Source organism: Thermobia domestica, chromosome 10 (assembly GCF_964235325.1).
Source record: "Thermobia domestica chromosome 10, izTheDome1.hap1.1, whole genome shotgun sequence".
NCBI classification, from domain to species: domain Eukaryota; kingdom Metazoa; phylum Arthropoda; class Insecta; order Zygentoma; family Lepismatidae; genus Thermobia; species Thermobia domestica.
In genome coordinates, this window is record NC_137463.1 from 268,836,791 (window position 1) to 268,864,666 (window position 27,876).

Sequence of the window (27,876 nt, forward strand, 5' to 3'; positions counted from 1 at the left end):
AGAAGGGGAGATCGGCCGTCCTTTTAACATCCCATAGCATAATTAAATATAATTAACCAACAAGAACAATCACATAATAGGCCTATTCAATTAAAGAAAAATACAATAATAAGATGTACGGCTGTGACACTATGTTATTTGAGAGAAGAATCTGCATGACGACGACTCTGATTTCCTTATTTTCCATGAGATAATCTGGCATTTGTGATTCATTTTATTTAAGTGCCATTGGCTGCTTTTATTTTCCCAGGAGAAAAATGTGGAAGATCTTCAGAAGAGTATGTCTCAAGTGAGCCGATATATCCATCGTTTGGATACCTTTGAGTTGGTGAGCACTTCTGGCCTACTGGATGAGTGGATTACCTTTTTCTCCGTTGACTTATTGGAGGAATGTGAACGTTACATGAAACAGGTTTGTGCTTTCCCTCTTTTGCTGTATTCCATATTAAACGATGTTCATTTCCTACATCATAATTTTTGTTTTCAAAGTTACTAATCTTACGAACATTGAATAAGAGGATTGTGCATAGCAGTCGAGTGTGTTAGTTTCTCAGACGGTTGTTCTATCAATCAGAATAATCAATGTACAGGTAACTTGGGAGTCCTGTAGTGATTTTTAAAATGTTTACATTGCTTCACTCATATGTATTAACAGTAATCCAGAGCCATTGTACATTTACCTTTTTATTTCTACGAAATAATGAAATCTTGTAGTAAAATATTAAACGTATGAAGTGTAGTCCGACATGAAGAAAATTGTGTTATACACCTATTTTTGAAAGACTAATGGCGACAAGAGAAAATAAAAGCAAGAAAATAAAACGTATACGTATCTGTTGCTGAATTATTTTCACAATTGATTTGAGGTTAAAGAAAATGAGAATTACATCTTACCTTAACGTTTCTGTTTTAACTTGTAATAGATAAAGTTTCAATGCTTCTCTCACCTCTTCCTCACTAAATGGTATTCCGCTATGTTCCTAAACTTATGACGTGGAAGGATTTTTTTCAGTGTACAGAGTCTTTATAACTCGAGGAAAGTGTAAAGCTACATCTTGTTTTGTTGGACAAAAAAGTTAAAATGATTCTCTTGAAAGACCGTTACAAGGTAGAATTAATAGCAACACTGTTAATTGTGTCACAAGTTTAGCAACGTAGCGGAATACTTCGTACTGATATAGGGCTGAGAGAAGTCTTGGAATTAATGTAGAGGATAAAATAGAAAGCTTCATATTCGCCGTAAAAGTTCTAAGCCCCAAGTAGTACTTTCGAGGAACACATTTCTCATGTTCAGCTTACTTACGCCTAGGAAAAAATAAATAAATAAATAAATAAATTAGCCGCGGTGGCTCAGTGGTAGAGCGTTCACCTCTGGTGGCAGGGGTCCCTGGTTCGATCCGAGCTCGTGTCAAGTGAACTTTCTGGTGGACAAAAACACCGTGTGCATGAGTTTCCTCAGGGTTCTCCTGTTTCCTCCTCCTTTTTTCAATCCATCATTTCATTTATTTCTCACCATCATCGTCTCCTTTAGCCTAGCCGGCATAACGTGGGACATGAAACTCAAAGATATCATTTCATTTAAAAAAAAAAAAAGTAATAAAAGTAAAGACATATGGAAGCTGAAAAGGATTGAACGATTGGAAGTAGGATACACTTCGCGTCAGAAAGTATACTGTAGTACACGAACCATCATAACACAGTATCAAACTGTTCACTGTTCTCATTTAAAAAAAAAAAAAAAATTTAGTATTATCCTCTTCATTCTGGTTTATTTGAATATTTGCATATAGTTTAGAATTATATCTTTAAAAATTTTAAAACTATTAAGAATTTTATAAAAAGAGGAAACTTCATTGCTAATTATTGTCATAACGGGACAAGGAAACTTTTAAATCTTTGAAACTGTAATTAACATATAACTAAACTTTAATGAAACATTGCTAAAAATAAAACATTTACTCCGAATAGCATCTTGTAACGGGTGAACGACACATATATAACCTTTAAATAGCCCTTACTACCCACAGTCCTGCGAGAACGGACGTCATCTCACTTCCCCCTTTAGAATATAAAATTTTAAAATGAGAGAGAAAGGAGAATTCCATTCCCCCACGGCTGAGAATAATGACGACGTGGAGTGAGAGGTCCAAGACTGGATAAGGCTTATATTATATGCAAATATCTCTATTATTGTTATCAGGAGAATTTCTACGACTACTTGTAAATATAAAAAGGTTTTTCTAACAAGCGAAATTTTTTTATTAAACAAATCCGAAAAGTGATATATATATATATAAATATAGAAAATATTTAACCATTTAACAAGCAACAATAGCATAAATATAAATCTCCGTTAACAAGCAAATTATTTTTCTAAAAGAGAGTTCTTTTTCCATTAACAAAAGTTTTTGAAGTAAATATTAAATCCAATATAGAACATAGGAACTTTTACAATAATTTCCTCAAAAATGTATGGAACTCAAAGCTACTGCCAAGTGGCTTCCCATAGGAATGAAAATATGGGAGGAAAAGATATCTTAAATGGGTCAATACCCATGAATTACGAGCAATAGTTCAACTGTAATTCCATAGTATCTATTCATTTTTTATTTTTCAAAAAGGATCTAAGAAATTTATCATTCATTTAATGTCTCCACTTGCCTGAGAATTTTCCGTTATAGCTGTATTCAATTCCTGATTAGCGACTTCTATATAACTAGCAAGAAAAGCAAGAATCAACAAGTTTTAACTGAGGCTTAAGTATGCCTACATAAACCATTTACGTTAACAATATGATTAACTATGTTACTTTTCTTTTCTTTTCTTTCACAGTTTTTAGAAATTAATACTTCCATGAATAACCAATAATATTGACAAAATCTGAACAAACTCCATATTCAGGGCCTGAAATAATATCTAAAGAAGTTAATAAAGAGAGAGTCACTTATACGGAAAAAGTTTTAAAGACCCATTGTTTATATTTTTCAAACGACCTATCCCACTCACCTCTTTTATAGCACTGTGCAAAGCTCTTAGCTTAAAGCGAAAATCTCGGTAGCAACGTGACGTCATCTCGCACGACACGAAACTCGCGCAACCAACAGGCAAGGTTCTTGTACAGTGCTTCCAACTCCGAGAGAATAACCAGCTTTGTAGTAAGCCGGAGTTTCATCTCACATTTTTCTCTTTACAATATTTTATTTTATTATGAAACTTGGGTAGGTTACAATCTGCAACTAGAAAATGGACAAAAATAACGAACGTAAAGTATTAGTCGTTAATTAAAAGTATAGTACGGATAGTTCTCTACCCAAGTAGAAAGTTAACCCTTAGCTTCATATAGTGATAAATAATAGTTTGTAATTTCGAATTCCATATTCAAGGTATTCTTTCAGTTCATTAAGCAGTCAAATGCCATCAACAGAAGGACTTCCAGTAAATATTTCAATTTAAAGAAAACCAACTATAATTTATATCTATAATATAAATATGAAGTTAACTTGTCTGTAACATGATATACCTGAGAAACGGCTAAATTCGTTACAAATGATGCTACATTTATCTGCAATTTAAAGAAGTCGAGCACTGGATCAAATATCGAAATAAGAGTTGAATGATATGTTAACGGAATCTCACGATATTGACTTATTTCCATTCAGGACAAGTTTCCGTTTAATACAGTTCATATTCATTTTGATCAATGTTATATTAACTACGGAGCAGCACACAAATGAAGTAACTAATGCTTTGCTATAAAATCAAAATCGTTTTTTTAACTGCGTTATGAAGTTTAAAGTTTGCAGTATTTCGCTGACTGGCTTCTATCAGCTTAATCTCACATAATTATTTTTCGGAATGTTTTAAATTTCAACTATATCATCTTTATAATAAAGGAACTTCACTCTTTCTGATGGAATAAGTAGTTGGTAAAAGTGCAGATCCACTAAAAACAATGAAACTCTGAAAATACTGAATTTGAACATTAATGAGCTGCCATCTTTAGTGTTAGTTTAGTAATTGTTAGTGTTACTCTATTTAGAAGTTCTATACCAAGAGGTGATTGTGGGATATTTTCCATTCAATTTCCATTCATACTGAAATTATCATGCATTGGTATAATGTACTATATATATTCTAATGAAATAAGAAGTAAGATTAGAATTCAGTCTTTCTATTAACGATGAAGTTTTATGTAATCCTTGGACTGGAGGGTTGTGATTTTTAGAATCCCTTAGATGTTCTTTGCTTCTGGTATCGATGTTCTTTTGATCATCTCCACATAGGTCTGAGGGAGCGCGGTGGCTCAGTGGTAGAGCGTTCACCTCCGGTGCTTGGGGTCCCTCGTTCGATCCCAGCTCGCTCCGTGTGGACTTTGTGGCGGACAAACACCGTGCTCGTGGGTTTTCTCGGGGTTCTCCCGTTTCCTCCTACTTTCTTCATTCCACCATTTCACTCATTATCACAGTCTCTCTTAGTGTAACCGGCATAACCGTGGGACGTAAAACTTAAAGATTTCATTTAATTTTTTTTCTACATAGGTCTGATCATAGTTGCATACCACCTCAAGCTCCCTTCTGGCTAAGTGGTTAGCATACGCGCCTTGGCATGAGAAACCCGGGTGCGATTCCCGACGGGACATCATGTGGTTGGGATCTCACATTAAGATGTAGGTCCACGTCTCATGTAGCCTCGCTGCTGAAAGTTACGCTAAACTCAAATCAAACTAAAGAATTGCATACCCATTCTTAAATTCGAGTTTTACCTTTCCATCTACATATTGACTTTTGTTTCTAGATTGTTTGGCGATTTCAAAATTACTTTTAAATTATTTTTGTACTTTTTTTTTTTTTTTTTTTTTTTCATTCTGAATGGAAGTCCAGACCATGCGAGATCTACCTTCTCAACTGTTCGTTTGTTTTGTTTGTGTATGTTTCTTTTACTTATCCGCATTGACCGTATCGCAAATGTCCCATTTTAATTCATAGCTGGTATGAGTTGAATTTTTAAACTTTAAAGTAACAATAGTTTCCTGTTATGCATAATTTGTAAACCTTAAATACTTTACTACAATCCCTCATTAGTTAATATTTCATGTAAGTGAAACTTTGTATTCTTATAAATAAATTGCAGTACAAGACAGCACTACTCGCTAGGTAGGTCAATCATTCACCGCCAAGCATTCTCGAAGATTTGCAAACAAATGATAGGAAGAGACGAATCATTCAGAATCATTTTCTTGAAACTAAGAATTTTTACAAGTATTTATAATGTAAAAGTGCAAAGAAAAATTTAAAAAAAAAAAAATAGCTTTCGATTTCCAGGAGCATTCAAAATTTTCTGTTTGAAGGAATTGTTAGACAAGTTTATCTTAATACATTGTTGATTGTGTAGAATTAAATTTGAAAATTCACCGAAGTATAACTTTTTTCGGTTGCGCACAGGTTTCCGGAAAAGATAAGTTTTACTGTAATAATAATAGTAAAATAACAGTGAAATGAAATTTCCGTCCCACGTCTGTACTCTTCAAGTTAAAAGTGACAGTTGAGCAATGTAAATGAATGATTATGGAACAATTTGGTAGAATGAGAATGTGAAAGGAAGCAGGAGAAACCGGAAGAAACGCACGAACACGATGTTATCGAGCACAAACTTGGATGGCCTATAATTAGAGGCACGAGTTTTTCGCAATGCGCGATAAAACGAAATGCGTCGGAATAAAGTAATTTTCAGTTTCTTGACATTTTATGATATTCTATGTGTATTTTCATTGGTCTCCATTGCGCGATAAAACGCGAAATTGGCAGTGTTGCGCGAAATTTCTAACAATGCGCGAAATAACGCGAAATTTTAAAAATACGTTTTCATTAATTTAAAAACGCCTGTTTTCCGCTGACGAAACGATAAAACGTGGCATGAACGGTGCATATATAATATAATATAATTTTCAATAAGTGAAATTTACAATGTGTCAAGTGAAATATTCAATGTATTTTGTTTTTAGATAATTAGTGGTTTATTTCTGTAGTAATTTATGAATAACACGAACAATTGTAAAAATGTCAGGGAGTATCTTTTCCACAAGTGCTACAAAATAAGAAATGTATTTGGAAAATGCGACAAAACGCGAAGTATGAAGAACGAAACGCGAAATTTTCAAATTCTTAGTGCGAAAAACTCGTGCCCCTACCTATAATCGAACCACGAACTTCCAGTACGAGAATTGAGCGAGTATTAATGATGTAAGACAGGCGTATTAATGCAGTGATGTATGGTCATCTCACCAACTCCCAATACTACGTTCTTTTTTCAGGTTTTCTTAATCCACAGTCACCACATCCTTATTAAAACTAAATTGAAACACCTACAATATTCATTTTTGGTTGATTTTAGATAAAATTTTTACCAAGTTCAGTTTTATATCTTTATATTTGCAGGGACATCTGCTTCAAGCATCAGTGATATGGACTCGACATTTAAGTGAATTTAAAAGCGCTTTATCAACATCTCGTGCTATTGATATGTTGGACAACATTCCATCAAGAGTAAAAGCCTGTGAGCTTCTACCGACGCTGAAGATTTTGCTGCCGGATATTATTCGACTTCGACCAGAGGCTTTGGATCACTTGGTTTTGTGGGTCAAACGCTTCACTATGTAAGAATACTTTTCTTTTTTTTATTGAAATATGTTATGTATTTTGTACATTTATTGTGTTGTTCCAGTACAAAGTAAATTCTTATGAAAGAAGGCTAAATATTTACTACTGTCATCATTTGTTTTCGCAGTTGTGGAAGTTCCTCAGACCCGAGAAGCGACTTCTTTCTGATGCAGTTTCCTTCGTACTAATATGTACAAGCATTATAAATTACAATGGTGTAAAAGAGTTTAGGATCACTCCTTACATTGTGAATCAATATATTTAGTTTTTGTGTAGATAATGCATAGTGCGATTCGATAGCCATAATCACGCAAATAATATGTGATGATCTTTATCGGGAAGGTGCAAGAAGATTTAATGCGGAGAGGGACGTTCTTTTCCGCTTTCAGGGTCGTGTTTACGTGAATCACATGATACGGGCAATAATCTTAAGTAATTAGCCCGACGGTGGCGTGGTTCTGTTTCGGAGGCGAGATATGTGGTGTAGAGAAGGGCTTCTCTGAGGGTTGATCGTGCATCATGGTCTATATACCCGCAAGCTCCAGCCCAATCGTGGTTCGAAATCCACGCTAATAGTAGGTCCCGTGCTTTATAACGTCCTTACAGCATGAGGACGAAAAACAAAAACTCTTCTCACTTTTATATGGGTATATATATCATATGTCATTTTCATTATAATGCGTATTTTAAAGGAAAAGAGGATTAAACAAGTGTGCCAAACGTTCAGTATCTCACGGTTCTCTTATGTTATGAACATAGAACTCGGCATATGAACACCTCATTGAAAATTGGTTGACACGTGCGCTAAAAAGGGTTAAACCATTTTAAATGAATTTTTAAATATATTCAATATAGTTGGTTTGATCTGAGTGTTTATCATTAGTCCTACTCTTTGACTGAAATACATTTCCTAAGGGTAGAAGGAATGGGGTAAATTTTTCACTAACAATAACGGCTGCACGATTTGAAATGAATTTTTGAAGATAGTTAACACCTGGGTTTTCATTATTTCATTACGATTTAAATACGTATTCCAAGGGTAGTGGGAAACTGGGTTCAAATATTTGTCATAAATATATTTTTCCCGTGCGAAAAACGGGTATTTCAAGTATTTGTTAATAAATAGAAAGAAAAATATTAAAATTAACCAATTCTTGATTTGAACATCTTGCTACTAAAATATCTTACATATTGTGCTATATAGTTTTTGTCATGCTAAGAGCAGATAGCTTGAAATCAAATATTTATATTCATGCTCATCTGCAAGTTTATCTTGGGTAATTTTACTATTTTAAAGCTAAATATATTGGTTGTTAGGAGAGGACCGTAAAAAACTGTATTCATTTTATAAATGAAACACTTCCAAAAACTATATACTTGCTGTGTAGCGCTATGGAAATTAATTGCAGTTAGTAAAATGGCAACATATTTTATACTGTATATTTTACTTTGGTTGTTTACTGAATAAAATACTCAAAAAGAATAATTTAGATTACGACATGTTATCTTTCTTTCGTCTAGGGAGCCGCGGTGGCTCAGTGGTAGAACGTTCACCTCTTGTGCACGGGATCCTTGGTTTGATCGCAGCTCGCGCCAAGTGAGCTTGTAGTGGACAAACACTGTTTGCGTTGGTTTTTCGGGGTTCTCCTCCCCACTTTCTTCATTCCACCATTTCATTCATTTCTCATCATCACCATCTCTTTTAGGCTACCAGCATAACCGTGGGACATAAAACTTAAATATTTAATTTTCTTTCTTTCGTCCAATCATTATGAATTGAATTTGCAACACCACGTTGACCGCGCTCGCTCTAAGATGGTGGGTGAAGAATATTATACTGCCGCTTATGAAAACACCTTTCAGAAGATACAACATTAATATTGAGAAGTTCCTGATCTCACTTTATAAAGAATGCTGAAGCCCCTCTAGTTTACTAATTAATAAACGGAACCTCATTTCAATTTTATTCCATTTTCTTTTTTTAAAAAAAATCAAGTATAAGCAATTTACAGTAAATTTAAGAAATCGATTTAAATAAAAAAAATCAACAAAATTATTTTTCAACGCTGATTGCGGAGCACGGACGTAACTGATTACGAAAAGGACTTATTTCTTGGAAAATGGGCGGTTAAAGAAGAGTCGGTCAAGAAAGAGCCCATTTTATGTCTTATCGACATTACCCTTTAAATGTGATTCTCTTTATCTTGTTTATTGTGCTGCGGTGACTCAATGGTAGTGTTTATCTCTGGTACACAAGCGAACTTGTGGTGGACAAACACCGTGTGCGTAGATTTTCTCGGGGTTCTCTCGTTTCCACTCACTTTCTCCATTCCACCATTTCATTCATTTCTTATCATCATCGTCTCCTTTAGTCTAGCCAGCATAAGCGTTGGACGTAAAACTGAAAGACTTCATTTCATTTTCTATCTTGTTTATTCTTAAGTTCCATAAACTCTTACCTGGCAAGCTGTGCTAAAGTCACCAACTGCAAGCGTTTCTGCTAACATCGATTTTATTATTGTTGATTTGAGTTTAACGTCCCTTTCAGCAGCGAGGCTATATGAGACGGTTTTGTTGTTACGGCAGTCTGTATTGAGCGTACCTGCGTCACATTAACGCACGTGTTGGCAACACTGTGGCAGATTCTCGTTAATATCTAGCGCTCATTCTTCAACATGTCGTGAATGTAAATATTTTTAGGCCTTGGGATTTTTTTTTTTTTTTTTAGTTTAGTTTATGTTGAATTATGTTACTTTTATTCATTTCCCATCTTCATTTTCACATTCCTTCTTAAGTTCTGCGGCATACCAGTTGAGAATCACTGAATTAGAATGAATTAAGCGCTTCATGAGACAGGGAGAGGAAAGAAGTAGGAATAAAACAATTATAGAGAAGAGCAGACTAAAAGTCGTATCGGTGCGAGCGGTCCCGGGTTCGATTCCTGGTGGGGGCACTCGGTTGAAAAATTGTTAAACGCTTTTTCAGGCCGCCATCGTGAATGAGGTTTTCCTCATTCACACCAGGCGAATGCCGGAGTGGTACCTTACTTATAGGTCCCAAACCGCTTTCTTCCTTCCCCAATCCTTTACCCGGATAGTATGCTCGCCGAGGGACGTCATCCCTCAAACGCGACGGACTAAAGGCCATTAGATGCCGAAAGCCCAGAAATCTACATCCTAAATCTAAAATTCGTATGAAGAGAATCGGAGTCTTGTAACACTGTTGCCAAATTAAAAGTCAAGAGTTCATTGGAGGAAGATACAATGTGCGATCAGAAAGTACGGTGAATGTAATTGCACAATGTCATCTATGGATGTTGTATCCATTTCAACTAGTAAGTCCGGTAGCCTAAACCTTTGGCAGAGTCAGTGTCGAGTTTGAAAGATTTGTGACATGTTAGTTGGCTTCCAGAGGCAGAAGAGTGAGGATTATTAAAATGTCTGTCACACGCCAACAGTAAGTTTTGTTCTAAGCTGGAAAAAAAAAGTGCCAAAAAAGTTCACGAAATGTCTAAAACAGTGTATGGCGATGAAACGGTGGCATTGAAGAGTGTTTACAAGTGGTATGAGCGATTCAAAAGCGGCAAGGAGTCGGTTGATCGAGACGTCCTTCGACGTCAGAAACTGATGAATACGTACAAAAAGTGACACAAATGATTTGTTCAAACAAGCGAATGACTATTCGAAAGCTTTCCGAACAACTTAACATCTCGTAATGGATCTGTGAAAAGCATTTTAAAAGTCGATTAAATGGGCAAATGGCTTCCTTCTTCACTACGAAAACGCGCCGTGCCACACCTCGCTTTTGATCCGCGAGTTTTTGGCCGAAAAAACATTCCTGTTTGTTCACATTCGCTGTGTTCTCCAGATATAGTACCATGCGACTTCTGACTCTTCCCAAAAATTAAAACCGTGCTTAAAGGATAACATTTCGACACCATTCGTCACATTGAGAGAGCAACAACAGAATAGCTAAACGCTCTGCCAAAAAACCTTCCAGAAATGCTTCCAGTCATGTATTCAACGTTGGGATGAGTGCATTGCCAGCCAAGGACAGTACTTTGAAGGAGATTAAATAAAATTCCATGCAAGCTTATCACTTTGTTTCTAATAAAATTATTCACCGTCTTTTTTGATCATATTTTGTAGATAGAACTTACGTGACAGGGTGAGTTAATAAAGACACAAGAGGTAAAAATAAAATAATAAATATTACTATTTTATATTATTATTATTAATGAGAATTATGATGAATAAAATAGTTGTGTTTTTATAGGTCGTTGGAAACCTCTGAGAAAGAGAATTGGCCTGAAGTAGGATTACATTTTGTGGAGGCAGCATCGGAAATGATGAATTGGAATTCTAAAATAATGGAAACCACGACAGGATGTGTGAAAGCGTTTTCTCTCTATCAACAATATGTAAAGAAGCATTCTCCTATGTGTTTGTTATCTAATATGATAGTTGCATTAAAGGAACTTTGTCAACTGAAAAAAGAATTCAAAATTAAAATTCCGTTTTCTGATTATATTCAGGTGAGAATGTTAACTTTAATTTCCATGGGTATTCTAACTATACAGTATATAAAACTACATGAAGTGACATAAAATAAGCGGGTACTTGCGGTTGACGTGGAAAGTTGAAATTTGACATAATTGTAGTTTTTGGGACTATCCTACAGCAAAATTACCAAAAGTGAATATTTTTAATTTTTAAGGGGTCTAAAGGGGGGATGAAAATATTTCCCATGTTATTTAAATTGATCTTTTTTTGGACCTATAATCTCATGTCTTAGGTACTTGGAATTGGAATAAAAACTTCGGTATGCTCTTGCGTTTTCATTAGCGTTAACTAAGTAAATCACCAAAAGTAAAAATTTCTAACTTTAGAGTGGATTTATGCGGAACTGAAAAATATTTCTCATGTTATTTATATGGGACTTTTTACACCCCCAAAATGATTGGCCACTTTCTGTAGGGTTACAATGATTAAACTTAACCTGATTGTAGCTTTTTGGGACTAACCTACAGGAAAATTACCAAAAGTAAATATTTTTAATTTTAGGGGTCTAAAGGGGGCATGAAGAAATTCCCCCAGGTTATTTAAATGGACCTTTTTTTGTATCAATAATCTCACATTTTAGGTACTTGGAATAAACACTTAAAATTTGGTATGCTTGTACGTTTTCCTGAGCGTTACCTAAGTAAATCATCAAAAACAAAAAAATCCAACTATAGAGTGGTTTTATGGATAACTGAAAAAATTTTCCGATGTTATTTATATGGGACATCTTGTACACCCCAAAATGTTTAGACACTTCCGGCAGAATTAGGATGACGAAATTTGGCATGATTTTAGCCTTCCAGGACTAACTCACAGGAAAATTGCCAAAACTGAATATTTTTACTTTTTAAGGGGGTCTAAAGGGGGAATGAAGAAACTGCCGTGTTATTTAAATGGATACAAAATCTTATCTTTTAGATAGTTAAAATTGGAAAAGAAATTTGAAATTTCGTAGAATTGTGTGATGTACGAGGCCGTAGGCCGAGCAAACGCGGGGGTCTGGGAGCGAAGCCCCCAGCTACCCGACACTCGGTCGAAAAAGTGTAAAACGCTTTTTCACGCTAGCCACCTTGAAAGAGGTTTTCCTTGTTCACACCAGGCAAATGCTGGGGTGGTACCCAATTTATAGGTCCCAGGGCAATTCCTTCATTCTCTTTCCCCGATAGTGTGATTGCCGAGGGACTTTATCCCTCAAACGTGACGGGCTAAATGGCCATCTTAATCCCATCTAGCCGAAGGTTAGTTTTTATATATAGCAGTTATAACAAAAGAATCCCAGCGTAAGCATATGAAAATGAAAATAGTAGGTATGCATACTAAAGGAACAGCTAGTTGATTAAATGTACAAGAAACAAAAGAAAAGAAAAAAAGGTTGGTTTCTGTTATGGGAAAACGGAAAGTATAAGTTATAGGAGAGTACTCTCTGTTTGTGGAAAACAAGAGATGCGAAGAGAAATTGATGTCTCATATTGAGGAGTTGTATCATTGCAGCTACTCTGGTACGTGCCATAATCGTTCTATACAGTTACACTAGGGTTAAGTCTTGTTGAGTAATACCTTGTACCTCCTTTCTTGTGTTTCAAGAGAAGGTAAATTTGCTGGCAAATTAAGAAGAATGGCCGTTTGAAAAGCCGCAAACTAGCTGTGAATATTTAAAACCTGATCGGTGAAAGATCTACCTATAGCTAACCAGGACATTCCATTTGAGTTTGTAATTCAGTGATCAAGTTATATTTTTCACCTTTTACAAGAGCAGAGCAATTTCAAATAAACGCCTGATATCATCTTTCCTCTATTGATTTTCACGGTTATTAGTGTATTTGTTCTGTGTAATGAAACTGGCAACTAAAAATTATGTACTTGGATGTATATTGTTCATTTGCTACATCAAGGTGGACAAACACCGTGCTCGTGGGTTTTCTCGGGGTTCTCCCGTTTCCTCCCACTTTCTTCATTCCACCATTTCACTCATCTCTCATTATCACCGTCTCCTTTAGCCTAACCGGCATAACCGTGGGACGTAAAACTTAAAGATTTCATTTTTTTTGCTGCATCAAAATGCGAAAATTGGTCTCAAGTCATTATTGCTGTGAATCTTGTAATTGTTATAACCATAGTTATTTTCATCGTGATAAGTTCTGAATTACGTAGACAATTGAATATCGCTGTAGAAAACAATTAAGTGCCACCTTGCAATTGTTTCATTTATTTTATTTTTTTAATACGTTTATGCTTTAGTTAGATTTTCATACTTCGTTATATGCTAGGTTGTACTTCTAAGCAATAGTATTTTCTAGTTTGTGACGCTTGAGCACAATTTACTATCTTTTGTCTCTACTGTTACAGTAACTTGTGTTTCTGGCACTTACTTGTTTTCTACAGCGAGTCTTCGAGTGACTGTCGTCTTCTTTCAACTCGACCCTTTATTTGACTCTTACGTTGTTACTTTTCTTTCGCAGGAAGACAAAAGAGAAGTTGTTGTTGCCTTGCTGCACCGCGTTATATTTCCATCTGAAATTGATTTATTAATGAAACAATTCTTGCAGAAGTACATGATTCGACATGAATTGGATCCTGATACTGTGATCATTACTTACATAGAGGTACAGCTATTTACTTACATTGATAGCATAACAACATTAATGGTTTCTTTACTAATGTTTATTATTTATGCGGTTTCTGTGCTCGACTTTCATAGTGTATTTTTAGACTATTTGGACCAAACAAAGAGGTTCACCAATTTTATTATGAAGGCGGGCGCTGAAATAACTTCACAGTCAAAATATAAGAGTAACAGACATACTAGTAGTTTATTTGGCAAGTCGTCTTCTCTTTAACTTGAAATTCTTATTTGTGGAAATGCAATTTGTCACGCTTTCGGACTTCTCCGAATTTTATTTTTTACTTTCCTCCGAAATTAAAGGAACCGCAAGCGAGTGGTCCAAAAGCTTGATTATATACGAGGGGGAGTCAAATGAAAACCATAATTATTTTTTTAAATATTATTTATTGGTCACACAGGGTACAGAAGTAAATCACTTTTCAACATAGTCCCCTCCTCGTTCAATGCAAGTCCGCCAGCGCTTCGGAAGAGCCTGAATACCTGCAGAAAAAAAGTCTTTTGGGCGACGGCGCAACCACTCGTGCACCGCGTTGTGTACCTCTTCATCGGAGTGGAACTTCCTGTCGCCACTCCTTGCTCGCTCGCTTTGTTTCAGGCTGATGGTAATGTACCCATGTTTCGTCACCAGTGACGATTCGTGACAGGAAGGCATTACCGTCACGTTCAGCACGCCACAAAAGGTCTTCGCACGCATCAACACGTCGCTGTTTCAGTTCAGGCGACATTTGTCGGGGCACCCATCTTGCAGACACCTTATGAAACTGCATCTCCATACGGAACCTTCATTCGCCTAAAAATGTCAATCGGTTTCACACCTTCACTTCGCAAAAACCGAATCACAGAACGCTGCTACTCGCTGGTGCATGTGGCTAGTGGGGCTGCCATTTTGGAACTGTTGTTGCGCCGGTGTTTGTGCATCTGCCGGCTGCTGCCACCTAGGAGACATCCAGCATACTATCGTAAACAGGCATGCCAACTTACAGCTCACTGGCGCCATATGCGGATTTTTATTTCTACTTTTATGGTTTTCAGTTGACTTACCCTCGTACATAAAGCAAAAAAGAGAAGATAAGAAAATAATTGATAAAGCCCTGTTTGTGATTTTGAATCACAATAAAAGTGTTCAAAAACGAAAACTTGAAATTACTTATAGTTTAAGAAAAAAATAATATACTTGTTTCTATAAAAATAATATAGAAACACTTTGTTTTTTCACTACACTATAGCCCTTTATCACTCTTATATATTGGTTGAAAAGATTATGGTTATGATTCCACTAGATATACTTTTCTCACACACCATTAATGCACTTGGAGGATTAGCACTGGGGAAATGTCGCCGGGATAATCCCACGAAGTAATATAGTGGCCGCTCCAAACAATCCTCAGATGTCGACGTTAATCCTCAGGAAAAATAGATAGACGATCACCAAAATGTTGGAGGGCGCGTTTATAACTTTTACACACAAGGTATGAGAACCTGGGATTTCACTGATTGGGACTAGCCATAACTAAGCTGTTGACTGGCTAATAACGTATACCCCTTAGCACAACATTATACTTGCTGCCGGATGCAGCGTGCGTGGTTGCTACTCGAAACGTGGAGTAACACTCTCCAAACCAAAAGGTTCGAGATACGAACTGCATTGGTTCATTAATCAATGTTGGCAGTTCATTCTCAAAAGCACTCAGGTTAAATCACCTGTATGTACATGTAAACAGAATATAAAAAAAGAATTGACTTTAATTTTAGTCTACTGGCCACGATGCACGAGACATTGCGATAACTTGGGCCTGGGAACGTTTAGATAACAAACTGGTAAAGCGATGTAGCTGGCGTTGTTCTGACATTCGAACATCTGGTCAGCTAGTATTTCCATAAATGATTGGAGAATACCCTTAATTCAGTTCCAAATAACCGCAGAACATGTTCTTTACATATTAAGTCAGGGAGAAACACTGAGAAGCTTCGTCGCTCACTAAAATGTTCTCACCACAAAGTAACGTTTTAGATATATATATGAAAAAAACGATGAAAGACTTCTTTGTTCAATTACGTGGGAAAAAGCAATTCCCACCGAAGAAAGAACTTATTTGCGTCGCAGAATAAAGTATAAATCGTAAAATAATTACTGTCTTTACGAAATATACAGAGTCCACAAAAAATACTTTTATAACCTGGTGACGGTTATATTTGTACTGTAGATAAGGCATTGGAGTCTGTCGAGTAACGAACACATGCATCAGTAACCGTCGATAGTATTTCATCTAAATTATAAACATGAATTTTGCAAACGACAGTGTGAGAAGCTCATCATATAGCTAATAAAACTTCACTGACCAAAGCAGTATACAGTATATAGATTTTAAGATTATATATACTGCATTGGTCAGTTGAGGTTTATTAGCTATCTTGAATTTTCCAAAGCTGCAATGAATAATTTACAAGCTCATCATATGGTGGAGTACTTTAAGTAATTTCTGTATTCTTGTTTTTCATATCACTAAGTTCAGTTACACAAGAACGGTAACTTGATTTTAAGAACAACTGCCTGAAAAACAGTTTTCATGTATTTGAATTTTCGGTTGTTTTATCTAAATTATGTATTGATGATTTGATTCCAGGAAATAATTAAGCGTTGCCCAATTGGTTGGTGGGACTGGGAAGAAGCTCCTTGGGAGAAACGAGTAGCAGTTCTAATGCCTTACATTAAGGATATTCAGGTAAATGGAATTGCGTTACGGTCTTCTGCTTTCATTAATTCTGCTAAGATCTGCAGTTCAAAATACGACTACTTACCAACTGATTGTTTTATTTTATCAAAAGATTCATTATATTTCATTGAATCAAAATTTTTCTTGTAGGCCTTATATCTGCATGGCCTACATATAGTGTGCATATAGTGTAGCCAAACCCAAACTATCACTTAAGTCAGTATGATGTACGTATTCCCCAGAAAATACGAAAACTCTATTTAGGAGCCGTTCAAAAATTTTGTGTCCCCTGATCCAAAAACTAATTTTTGGCCAAGATCGCAATCTTTTGATGCATTTTTTTGATCATTCCTAAAATTCTTTTTTTTTTTTTATTTATTTATTTCATACGTTATACAATATCTTAACTTAGTATTTAACTACTAGCAGCATGGTTACTTATGTATAATATTTAACTACATCAATTCCATCTTTAAAACTCCTAACAGTGCATACGTTCCACCATTTAGTACCCCATAAAACAATAAAAGTAGTATCTATTCAAAGATGGAATTCGTAAGTGCTGATTTTAAAGAAGTAGTAGGTAACATGCTGCTTAACACTTTGAATGCTGGACTCTGAAGTGCGGGCTTTCCCAAGAATGCTGGACTTGCTTGCAATCTTTTAAAAAGTCATATCTCAAAATCTAGAAAAGCTAAAATAATACAACCTGCACCGTTTGAAAGTTTAGAGCCTCCTCTTTATTGTTACGCATTTATTGTAAGCATTTATTCTTTATTACGCATTTATCCTTTATTGTGTATTCCAACTACAAAACCATTACAAATCAGAATCACAAATAGCATTTACATGTAGTGCAAGGAAAATGAATGCGAATACGAGAATTGTTATCTCAAGGTTACTTACCTGATGTATCTATTTGCTGCTACATAGTCTGACTCATTCTCATAATTGTCCAATAACTCTCCTTCAAACAAATCACCATCACTGTCTTTCAATTTCGCTTCTAAACTCAAGCGCATTGCATTGTCCGACAGGCTCTTTCTCGCCATTTTGACGGTCAAACAATAAGCACATGCTTTTTGAGCCCTGGTGGTAACAAGGTATTAATTAGGATCTTCACGTCATCTATTGACGAAATTCCGAACTACGAAGTCAAAGGGATATTTCAAAACTGCTAACTCCGTATAATAAAGGAGCAAAACCATTGAAATACATTTTCAATCACATCACGTATAAATACGGAATCCACGGTCTACAAAAGATCATCTACTGCGTAAAAATACGGAATTAGCACTCAAAGTGTTAACACAGGACAATAAATCTGAGAACAGGTTCAATTCTTGACCGAGTAGTACATATGCACTTAGAAATTTACTACAGTTTGTAGAAGTTGGGTGTTGGAGGAAATTCTTTTGGCTTACATTTCTAAAATATGAAGTTAAGTATAATAACTGAAATCATGATGTAAGTGATTCATCAAGTTTTTACTGGAGCAATTTAGAAAACTTAATATTTGATATAATTTAATAGTAATGTAAAACCTCCAATGTGAAAAAAATCTTGAGAATATTAGACATGCCTTAGTTGTTTTCCTTAATTTTGATAAACGTATCTTTGAAGATGTGTAATGCGTAAAGTTTAAGGCCATTAGTTTGATTTCAGATCGTGTTATGAGGATAATTTTGTCAGTGACCCGATACTTTTATATGGCTTTTCTCAGAAGTATCCCCGTAACCATTCACTTTACAATTCCATCATTTATTATGCTAAATCTTGTACACAGGTTTGTTCTGTAACATGCATGCTCTTACTAGACAAGCATACCCACGGTAACAGTGCTGTAAGATTTCGGTTAAAGCATTTACACAAAATGTCACTTGGCTGAAGGAAATTACTGGCATATGTGGAAGGATAAAGATATTTGGAAAAACATGTACATTTTATTAATGCAAATATTCAACAAGACTGTATGAATACAAATAATAGCCAAAATACTTTATATATATGAAGCTTAAATATCTAGAACTTTCTAGTTGGTTCCCGAAATGTCCAATTATATCTAGTCTGTGCTAAATCTATCAGTTTCTTGTAATTTTGAAATATATTATTCCAAGTAGATTTACAAATGCCTAAAGAGCTAAAAGAATTATGGGTATTAGTACCCAAATGCAAATTGATTTCCCGATTTGTTTAGTGGAAGTATGCCACTGTCAAACGGTTGTGAGAATGGTTGGAGTTCATTTTATTAACGTAAATAATCTAATTATTACTTGATACAGTAATTTTTTTGCCTTATTTTGATTTCCTCACTGCTTGTCTCTTTCTCTCTCTCGGTTCCTCTCTTTCCCCAGCTCGTCACAACGAACTTGCTCACACCGGACTTATATCTGTCTTCCACCTGCAGCTGGCAAAAGTGGGTTTTGATATAAGCACCGTCGGTTAATGCAAAATGAATGTTCAATAAAATTAACACAATGTTACGTATTGAAATTTTAATGCTATGATTGATAAAAAAAATTGTATAGGCAATTGAATATTATACACGCAAAATAATAATAATAATAATAATAATAAAATTTACATGCTAGTACGAACAAACAATAATATTGATCACATACCATGAGGATTGATAATTAACGTGCACGTTTGTCTGGTGGCGTATTGTAAACTTTGCATAAAACTTACTGCGCAGCCTTTTTCAAGTTAACCACAGAATCCACTGCCGTTCTCAGCAAATGATTGCATAGGATGGGTAGGGTTCATGAATCCATATCGGCAGAGCAAGAATCGAAAATGATGCTAATCCTTCCAACGGTGTCCAGGCAAGCAGTTCTTCTCCGCACTTCTCAAATTAAACGAAACAAATAACAGCACCAAATTATTCGTTCAAACCAACGTATAATTTAAACAGTTACAATGTAAAAAATTATTTATCACTGGATCCACGTAGCTTCCTCTAATGCTTGGATCTATGCAGGGTTCATGTGCACACACCTGCCTCCTTGAGACCAGACGCCCGAATGAATTGTCTCTTCGGCCAACTTCTGCATGGATAAGCCTGAAAGGGAAATTGCCGATTTTTACTCGTAACGTCGGGACTGAAATCATGGTTAAAATTAACGATGAGATCCTACTGTGGAATGCACACCGAGCGATTTTTTTCCCACCGTATAAGGAGTTCTGGGCGGTTTGCGCCTAACCACTTCACACACACAGAAGTAAATGTACACTCATGTCGAAAATGATAGTCGCATATCTATAACTGTCTTCTCGTAAGAATATAATTTGATAATGATTTTGCAGGGTACTTTTAATACTGTTACTATGTATAATCGGGAAGTGTATATTTGTGGAAAAGAATTATAAATAGGAAATTAGAATGAGTAAAACAAAATGTTGCTAAATGGACAAGAAAGTTATATTTTCGTTTTATTGTTCTTATTTACTGCTCTTTTGACATGAAATTTTCCACATGCATGTCTTTGCCGATTATACACATACTAACATTGTAAGAAATACCGGACGAATCCATTATCAAATTATATTCCTACAACAACATATTTATAGACATGCAACAATAATTTTGGACATGAGTGTACATGTATATGCTTATAAGAAAGCAGTTCTTAGAATTTCCTTTTATACAAGGCTTGTTCAGTATAAGTTCGAAAATTTGCACTACCTTATTTTTTTGATTAAAGTGGTGATACGGTAAAGCAAAATAATACAAAAAATACTACAAAAATTAAAAAATAATACGAAAATATTAACTAAACTCTCAGAGTATGATTCTACATTCGCACACTATTACATACAACCCAACATTTTTTTTTTTTTTTTTAAATCACCATACAACAGAAGTTTTAACACAGACTTCAGACAGTTATTCGGATACGTAGCTCATTTTTCTATTATATTTCTTTAATTATAGTGCTGACAGAGTGACATTGTAATACATAACATCGTCCAGATGATACCACTATACCAGTCGCATCAAGGTGTGACACGGTTTTGCCACCTAACTCAAACAGCTGATTCGATTAATACTTCCCCCCTCCCCCCCCCCCCGAAAAAGAATGTTACAGATTCCAAGTGATACAGCTTTGTAGTAGACGGACTCTCTTAAGTTATTTTCTCCTTGTTTGTTATTTTTGTCCTATCAGTTCATCATTATCATGAACATTTGTCATAGTTTCATATAGCATGCAGGATCTAAACTAAAAGATGATCCATACTGGGTACTAATTTCAAGTCTGTTCACAGTGAAAATAAAAGGTTACGAACTGATCACTCAAATTTGCCAGATCTGTCACTGACGTTTCAAAGCAGCTTGGGCTCCTTTGGTTGGTGTAAGGACTAGACGGAAACATATTTGGTCTAGGAATTAATTCGTGCGGGTGGACAAGAGATGGCGCAACGAACGGAGCGTCCCACAGTTCCGTGTATCCACACATGTGTTGCAAACCCCTGTCATCGCGTATCGTTCGTAGTATAGGGCAGTGGATTAAAGCGTCAACAACACTAGTTTGTAGTTAAGTGAACATGGCGCAATTTGTGCCTGATAAAGTGTTTTTGCGGGGTGTCCTGCTGCATTACTTTATCATGCAGAAAAGTGCGACTGAAAGTCATCGTATTTTGGTGGAAGTGTATGGTGACCATGCTCTAGCTGAGCGAACGTGTCAGAAGTGGTTTGCACGGTTTAGAAGTGGTGATTTCGGCTTGGCAGACCAAGAGCGAGCTGGACAACCAAAAAAATTTCAAGACGAAGAATTGACAGCATTGCTCGAGCAGGATTCGTGTCAAACGCAGGAACAACTTGCAGCAGCATTAGACGTTGATCAAACAACAGTCTCCAAACGCTTGAAAGCCATGGGAATGATTCAAAAGATGTCACATTGGGTTCCACATGAATTGAAAGACAGAGACGTTGAAAGACGAAAAACCATTTGCGAATTGCTGCTTCAACGACAGAGCAGAAAGGGGTTTCTGCATCGAATTATTACGGGTGATGAGAAGTGGATCCATTACGAGAACCCTAAACGAAAAAAGGCCTGGGTGAAACCAGGTGAACCAGGTCCATCACAACCAAAACGAGATATTCACTGAGCAAAGGTTATGCTGTGCATATGGTGGGATATGAAAGGTGTGGTGTACTATGAGCTGCTGCAACCGGGTGAAACTATGAATGGAGAACGTTATCGACGACAATTAATGCGTTTGAAGCAAGCTCTGGCCAGAACACGACCAGAATGGGAGAACAGACATGATAAACTTATTGTTCAACATGATAACGCTCGCCCACATGTCGCAAAACCGATCAAAACCTATTAAGAAAATGTCGGATGGGAAGTTTTACCCCACCCGCCGTATTCACCAGACGTTGCTCCTTCGGACTACTACTTGTTCGATTGCATGAACAACGATTTGATTGGACAGCGGTTTACTTCTTCAGAAGATATCGAAACATGGGTCTCTGACTGGATCGCTTCCAAGGATGAGGACTTCTTTCGCCACGGAATCCGTACATTGCCTGACAGATGGGCGAAAGTGGTGGCTAGCGATGGACAATATTTTTCTTAAGGTATTTATGTATTTTGTGTTTGTACTACAGCTTCAATGTGTGCGTACCAACCGCACGAATTAATTCCTAGACCAAATAAAATAAAAAGAAAAGCATGCAAATGTTGCCTAGGACTGCTAATTAAAACGCGCTATACCTTCTAACTTGGTGAAAATTTCAGAGGATCCAGTGTGAATGGGTATTCGTATACAATTTCATTTCTTTAATTTCTATTAGCGTGCAGGGAGATATACAAAAGATTTTTTTTTAAAGTGTGTTCAGTAATTCTTGAATTCTCTGTAGTGTAATCAACGTTCTTTTTTTTTAAGATTTTATAACAAACCTTTTTTTTTTTTTAATTTAGTATTGCAGTTTCCCAGTTCCTTACCCTTATTATTAACATACTTCTGTTTTCCTTACTTTTAACAAATGTGTATATATATATATATATATATATATATATATGTATAATATTGCAGGAGAGGATCGAGTGCCTACTGTTTGCTCTGAAGATGGCTCCCGTGCCGTGGAGCTCGACGATTAATGCGATGGTACAAGAGGGACTGAAGCTGGATCATCCGAGCACAAATGCCATAAAAGAGCAGGAGAATTTAGTTAGTGTGAAGTCCATTCTCAAGAAGTATGGCTTAAAACATTATACAAAGCATTTGGATCTCAAATATGATGTAAGTGATATTATCTGTACTTGGGATTTCTTAAATTTGTTAACTTGTCAAAGTGTAGCTAGCGTCCCTGTGCAGCACGAATGCTATAAGGGACATGAAGCTTTTGATTAAGTGGAATCCGAACCACTGTAATACATTCAGATTTGAAGATTGTTCTATCTTGAATCGAACCCACAACCGTGCGCTAGTCACTAGACCAGCAGGAAGAGGTATTTAAATGTGTTAAGTGTTGACTATTTAAATGACACAATGGTTGAAACCTCTCGTAAGAAAAGGACTCTGATTAAACGCATACTCATACCAGTAAAGGCTTAGGTATGGCTTTGAATTTGTCCAAGAGAAGTTCATGTCAGGGTCTCTCTTTTTTTCCTTCCTAGAATGTTAAACTATCACGTGTACATAAGAGTACTTCGCGGGTGCTCTAGCTATTAATATCACCATCATCATAGGTATTTTGCCAGTATTGGCAATTCACTTGCTGCAACTGAGAAGCTTTCGTAATGCACGGTCTTCTGCTAACCTCTTCGTCGTCACGTCCGACTTCTCTGTTTTGATATCGTCCATTAATTATAGTCTCTTTCGCTCTTTCCCTTTTTTTCCTGCCACCATACCGTCTAGCACGTCCCTCATGATACAGTTCCTTCTTAGCCAATATCCCAGCGTATTTCTGTTTCTCTTCTTAATATTATCTAAAACTAGTCTTTTGTCCCCCACCATTTCTAATACCCTCTCTTTCGTTTTCTGCTCAACTCACCTAATTCTCTGGTAATACAGAAGCCAAATAGTTTCAAGTTCTTTTGAGCCGTTATTCTGATAGTTAATTTCCTAGTGTTTTGTTGAAGTCAATAGCCAAACAGTTATAGTGCGTCGATATTGCTTCCGAGACACATCCCTTTCCCTTAACAGAACGCTTGCCAACTGAGGTTATCTTCAGAAAGAAAGCACAACTGGGATTGAAGTGGGCAGAATCTAAGAAGTGTTAAATTAGAAATCCTTGTATTCACAAATATCTCACTATCTCATTGTTGTAAGGAAGAGGTAACATTTATTTACTTTATATAAAAAAAATAGCCTGATTTCATAGAATAGAATGTTTTTATGTGTGAGAATATAATAGAATCAAATGTTTGTATGCAGTGTTCGAAGTGGAAAAAAAGTAGATGCGGTATGTTTTATTACGATTTTGATTTGACATACCGGCTATCAAAATGTTGAAATACAGTGAGGGTATGTTGCCTAAAAGACTGCATTTCTATTTACATAATGACTGAAAAGCATTGGAGAGCTTCTCTGTAGTTACTGGGGGAGAACATGGAGAGACTTCGATTCACCACCAATAACTTTCTGGAAAAAAAATAAATTAAAAATATCCCCTTATGTTATATTATAGAGAATTATACACGAAAATACTCAGAAACCTAGTTTTTATATTAACAATTTCCTGCGGGAAAACTCCCGGACCCCCTACTTGACTGAGGGGCATTCCAAACCCTTCAGAAGTTCCGACCCTACAGCAGAAAACCCCTAAATTCGCTCATGCTCAAAACACAACAGTTATATATATTAAGGCAAGAAGACACATACCTGAGGGAAAAAAATGAATATGGTACATCAAAATAGAAACTAGATGAACTTTGAAGACCTCATTTTAAAAACAAGAGTTAGGAAAAGATAACAAAAATGTCGGTGTTGGTTACAGAAATTATTTGTAAATAAGAAATTAAATATTTTTACGTGGAAAGCTATTCGTCAATTACTGTGTACAAATATGGAATTATTAAATATATTTAGCGTCTACTGTCCAATGACGGTATGTCTTGATTACTGAAAAACCAGAGGCGGTATGCCTCCATCACTGAAAAACCAGAGGTGGTATGGCATACCACCGCATACCGTCTCACTTCGACCACTGGTTATATGGCAAAATCTTTTTCGTTTTTATGTATCTGTTACTTTTTATTTGACTTTAGTATTAAATAATTTTTCTTTGTTTGTTTCAGTCTGTGTCGCTCGTAAATTACATCTTCTCCCAGGGAAAGGAAGAAGCGTTGGAAGATGCTCTTCAGGTGGCCATTGAGAAGGACGGCTCCCAGCAGACAGAAGTCTATATTCTCTATGTACATCATTTGATTGAGACAGGGTACGTTTACTTGTAATAGATTTGTAATACTTGATGTGTAACGGGATAAGTAGAACAGAAGGCAAGTGATGACTCTCTGAAATCACGGAGAGTTCATACATTACGAGAGGCAGGTGATGTAACGATTACAGACTTTTCTGTATTTTCCCAAAGCGTGTATTTTGTGTGATTTTAACTCATAACAACTTATGAACTTTCAAAATATCAAGTTTATGTTAAGTTTATTTTGTTCCTTGTAATGTTATCGAAGATCGGGCAAGAAGGAAGTATGTAAGACGGGTAAACTAAACTGCGTGTTGGCGGCCCTATTACCCCTTCTAATTTTCACAGGGACATGAAAATCTCCACGTATATCTCCTTGTAAAAGTTATGGAACACAGATTCCAACAAGCTAACTTTTGTGCGTTCCTGCCAAACCAGTAGAAAAAGATATATTTTTTTGGTAAAAAATGATTTTTTTTTTGTTTTTTGGAAATTTGTGAGAAGCTGGCAATACTGTTACTTGTCGTACGCAGGAAAAAATATTTTCGCTTGTACTCAACAGACATTGGGTACAATCATGTAAAAAAGTGAAGGCCAAAAGTTCAATACTAACAAGTTAGGAAAAATTCCGAACGTGTTTCCTAAGAGAATCACCTTGTACAGTCTACCCTGACGCCCCTAATTGACACAGAGATATAAGCCACGCCTCGTTATGGGACACACATTCCAGCGAGGTAACTTTTGTGCCTCCCGTGCCCAATCCGTAAAAGAAAACGAAGGAAAAAAAAAAGAATAAAAAAATACATTTTCTCGAAGTTGGCAACAATGTTATTTGTCATGCGTAAGAATGGCCATACGCAGGGTATCATTAGTCAGGTTGTTCATTTATCTGTATTGATACCACTTTTTATGTTTGTAGCTCTTTTGGGGGGAGGGAGAGTTCTCCTCCCCCAAATGCTGACGGCGAGGGGGAACTAAAAACATTAAATTTTCCCCCTACCCTTCCCCCCGATGCGGGACCCCCGATATTAGCGAAATTCTCACTGTTGGAATGTTTCATCCTTCCTGAAGCGATAGACATCTAAATCATCTCTCTAAGTTAATTAGAAGCGGAGCGATGGAGGTTTAAACTGTTGGCTCAGCCCCTGAGCCGTTCGTCCTGTAAATTTAAGCAAATTAAAAGATATCCGCCACGGAACAAAAATTTTCCATTCGATTATTTCTGTGGACTGTTATTACTCGCCTCCCCAGGATTCCACTGTACATTATCCTTCCATCATCTTAATGTACCCAACGTCTCGTTTCCCTAGTTTTGTTTATTTGTTTAAGTTCAGCATCTCTTTTAAACACCGAGGCTATATGAGACGTGGACCTAAAGCTTAAATTAGAATTAGAATCACCGTAATGCGTTCAATTTCAATGCTGTCCCTCCAAGAATCGAACCTAATACACCGTGCACCAAAAGAGGACTCCTTTTTTTCCCCCTAAGCTTCCTGATGATAACTTTACGAGATGTATGTATTATCCCTGCAGGCAATGTATTCTGCCCAACTTAGACGTCTTAACTCTATTATCTATAGCAGTGATCCAGAAACCGTCAATCGCGTTAACGCTCCGGTTGGTTAACATTGATTCCTCCACTGAGCTGCGCTAACTACAGGGGGTGCTGACGACAACTGCCTGTTTCTCCCGTGCAACTGTTATTGTCAGCCTCATCTCACAGTTGATTGTATACGCGTGGGGTTGTGCATGTCATGTTTTTCGTCTGTATATTAGACATTTGCTAACTTAAATAGTTCGATTTCACATTTACTAGGAATGTAAGTTTATAGGCGATAAACAGATCTAAGATTTTTTTTTTTAAAAGAAGTTGGTAATTCTTTTGGTTGGTAATACACATTTAAAAAGGTTAGATAGCTGAGAAATTTGGCGACCGCTGATCTATAGGATTTTCAATTACTTGTACCTACATGCGTAATTGGAAATTCAACGTTTTGTAACTTTCGAAATTTTCCCTTATTTAATCTCTTTGTAGCAAATATTTTTCTGTAAATGTTGTTTCCAAAAACTTCCAATGTCTGTTGGTTTCTGCGAATCAAGGATCAATTTTCACATCCATGCAATACAATGAGCAGAATTCTGCTTTAGTGAATTTTCACATTAATTTCTTCGGTATTAGTCACAACAACAAAATGGTCTTGCACAGAGTGATAACACACATTTGCTGCCTTTCATGCCTCGAAAAGGATAATATAGTGAAATGCCCATTAGGATATTGAGGTAGGTTTTCAGATAAGATAGATACTAGTTCCTTAGAACCCAATGGCAGCTAGTCGGAAACTAGAACAATGCCCAAGAATAGCTCTAAACGAGAGAAGGGTATTTTCCCAGATTATTCGGTTTAAAAAATTGTACGTAAGATCCCACTTTTTCTGTAGTCAACCCTGTTCAGTATTGTTTGTTTCAATTATACACTAGTAGAACACACAGAAATCAAGTGTGTTTATTATATGGAATACAATCGCAGAAGTACCAAGTGTTATCTAGTAAATGGCGTTCCACACTTCTACCTGAGGATGCATTTGGTCAGGGTTTGCGTTGCCCAATCAAATTCCGCATATTCTCAATGAGGAATAGTTGTAATCGGCATGATGTGCTTTGGGTAACGCGGGTAGTTGGAGAGCATATATCCGTGATGGTGTGGGAATTGCAAGAGAGTGGGTTGTATGATATTCTAGGTGTAACTACCCATACCATGATGTCTGGCATTGGTCCTGTGTCGATTGTGGAAAGTGTCGCTCAACGAGTCGATGCCACAGGGACAGAACTGGCTCTTGTTATTAGACACAATGACGTCACTCATCTCTCCAATTTACTTTTGTCACAACACCATTGGAGGAGGGAGGGATATCTGATGAGCGGCTAGCACACATTTCCTGATGGTCCTAAT

At 36.3% G+C, this 27,876-nt stretch overlaps 1 protein-coding gene across 1 annotated transcript in view; it reads left to right on the forward strand.

Annotated features, from left to right (window-relative positions):
- The window catches only part of rod (kinetochore component rough deal), a 224,765-nt gene that overhangs the window by 55,983 nt on the left and 140,906 nt on the right, over nucleotides 1-27,876 (forward strand). Inside the window, exons 10-16 of the mRNA XM_081729572.1 lie at nucleotides 251-412; nucleotides 6,435-6,652; nucleotides 10,932-11,190; nucleotides 13,678-13,821; nucleotides 16,466-16,564; nucleotides 22,598-22,804; nucleotides 24,805-24,944. Coding sequence (XP_081585698.1) covers nucleotides 251-412; nucleotides 6,435-6,652; nucleotides 10,932-11,190; nucleotides 13,678-13,821; nucleotides 16,466-16,564; nucleotides 22,598-22,804; nucleotides 24,805-24,944 — 1,229 coding nt within the window. The remainder of the gene's footprint in view (nucleotides 1-250; nucleotides 413-6,434; nucleotides 6,653-10,931; nucleotides 11,191-13,677; nucleotides 13,822-16,465; nucleotides 16,565-22,597; nucleotides 22,805-24,804; nucleotides 24,945-27,876) is intronic.